General features: G+C 42.6%; 1 protein-coding gene across 1 annotated transcript; it reads left to right on the top strand.

Moving 5' to 3' along the window:
- Window positions 1-240: 240 nt before the first annotated feature.
- On the top strand, window positions 241-1,711 carry LOC127614977 (interferon alpha-inducible protein 27-like protein 2A). The gene is made up of 4 exons (XM_052086466.1): window positions 241-412; window positions 500-529; window positions 667-828; window positions 1,525-1,711. The coding sequence occupies exons 1-4, from the start codon at window positions 403-405 to the stop codon at window positions 1,608-1,610; spliced, it is 288 nt and encodes a 95-aa protein (XP_051942426.1). The 5' UTR covers window positions 241-402; the 3' UTR covers window positions 1,611-1,711.
- The last annotated feature ends 453 nt before the right edge of the window (window positions 1,712-2,164 follow it).

The following is a 2,164-nucleotide window of genomic DNA, read 5'->3' as shown; positions in this document are numbered from 1 at the left end:
AACTGTTTGTTTTTCAGAGCAGAATTCTTTCATCGGCTGTACTGATACAGAAAAGGGCGCCTAGCAGGTGTTCGTTGTTTTTTTTTTTTTTCTACCTACATTTTTGCTGCTGGAGGCTGTAAATTTCCACAGTGTGGGACAAATAAAGGATATCTTAACGTTTGCAACAAAGCACTATAATACCGTCTTTGGCAAATGACGTATGCAAGTACCCGTCGGCAGTCGACGCCCATTTTGTTCTTTTGAGGATCAATTCTGGAGAACCGAAACTTTTCTCTGTCCCTTGAAAGGGTGTGAAAGCACGCCCTCTTTCGTTTCTCCATCCATTGTCACAGGAGGAAATAAAACCGACCCAGGGTCAAAAGTACGCATTCATATCCTTACTTACAAGGACAGGACAACATGGGATTGTGTAAGTATTTCTCTCTTAGCATTCCATCATCACGGAAACTGGTAGAAAATGGAACTTTCCGCTTTGACGTGTGTTTTTCATTTGCAGTGACCGTTTTAGCTGTTGCCGGTGGCGCAAGTAAGATGTTTTACAAAATCAATACACATTTATGCTTTTGAAGAAACTGCCTTTTTTTTAAAATTGTTGACCCACACGAGCACTTTGCTTGTTGTTGGCTGTTTTCACTGATGTGGTTGACTTCATTTTCGGTCCAGCTGGTTCGGTGGCTCTGGCTCCGGTGGTCTTGGGGGCCGTCGGCTTCACTTCAGTTGGGATAGCAGCAGGCTCGTATGCGGCGAGCATGATGTCAGCCGCAGCTATCGCCAATGGAGGAGGGGTGGCGGCAGGTAGCGCGGTGGCTGTCTTGCAGTCTTTAGGTAAGTCGTATTACCCCATTCAAGTACAGCTTAATTCGTAACTGTGTATTTGTAAAACGTAACCAAGTTGGTTCAGAGCTTGACGACAATTGAAAATTTGACTCTGATAGGCTCACTTGTTTTGTTTTCAATAAAAGAGGGAACAGCCTCGTGTAATTTGGTTCATCCAGCTCACATTTTTCTTTGGCATTTTATTCGAAATAGTAAATACCATCTATTTTGCTCTGTTTGACTCAAGCCTGTTCGTAATGCACAAGCACCAAAAACATGTTTGAAAAAAATATATAAATGTTTTGTAATGAAAGAAAACCAGGGCGATAATAACGTTTTCTGAATCTCAAAACAAACACACGAATCACGATTTAAAGGGTGTTCACAGGCAACACCCCTCAAGTCATGAGTCGTGTGGGTTTTTTCTATAACTGAGTGACTCACGTCAGTGTGGTTTAAAAACGTTGGCAGATTGGGGACTAAAAATCACTCTTGATCACAATCTGCACCGCAGGATAAACGTTGGGTGGATTCTGATTATCATGTCAGGAAAAATTCTAAAGTTACCGCTTTATTTCCAATTCAAATATGCAATGCTAAGTACAATAATAATTATAACAATCTTGTGTCTGTTAATTTCTACATGTTCTAATCACAGAAAATGAGAAAAAGGGAGATCATTTTCCCCCCCTTCATGTACTGTAGGAATGGCTGGTTTGACGACCACTGCCTCTGCAGCTGTGGCCGGTGCAGGAGGAACTGTGGCAGGGCTCGTTGCTGCACTCGTCTAAGACAACCTTTTGGGGAAATGGGATAACATTTCATATTATATTATTTCAATGATATGATAAGAATATGTGTCCTATCAATAAAGACCCCACTTTTGGCTGCAGTTCATTATCTGTATTTTTACAAGATGACCGTCACCTTCATATGCAACACCACAGCCGTCCAGGAGCTGTTCAAGCCTATCTCTGAGCAGTTCACAGCCATGCTGCGCCATAACGGGTGAGGGTATGGATGAGATGGAGTTCACTGAATGTTTTGAAACGCTTCTGATACTCAATTTGAATGAATATCAAGTTTTATAAAGGATCGTCGGAGATAGGCACTCAGAAATAACGACAAGACACTTCTGGCTACCAACAATAGGCACTTTATTGGTCCCACACAAGAAATGATAACACAGTTCAAACAAGTTGTATGAAGCTAAAGAACTCTTACCGTGTGCCAGTAGGGTGGAGAGCCAACACCCTCAGCAGAGTGAGCTTCAATACGAGCTAGGCGTTTGTACGGAAAACCCATAGCGGACTCTGCTGAGGAGCATCGGGAGAGGTGAGTGGCC

Source organism: Hippocampus zosterae, chromosome 14 (assembly GCF_025434085.1).
Source record: "Hippocampus zosterae strain Florida chromosome 14, ASM2543408v3, whole genome shotgun sequence".
In the NCBI taxonomy this organism is placed as follows: Eukaryota; Metazoa; Chordata; class Actinopteri; order Syngnathiformes; family Syngnathidae; genus Hippocampus; species Hippocampus zosterae.
This window is presented reverse-complemented; position numbering and strand designations above follow the sequence as displayed.

Bases quoted from the DNA above. Each gene is read 5' to 3' on its own strand.
- LOC127614977 (XM_052086466.1), top strand. The intron at 530-666 runs GTAAGATGTTTT...TTTTCGGTCCAG, and splicing joins AGCTGTTGCCGGTGGCGCAA to CTGGTTCGGTGGCTCTGGCT. The intron at 829-1,524 runs GTAAGTCGTATT...CATGTACTGTAG, and splicing joins GGCTGTCTTGCAGTCTTTAG to GAATGGCTGGTTTGACGACC.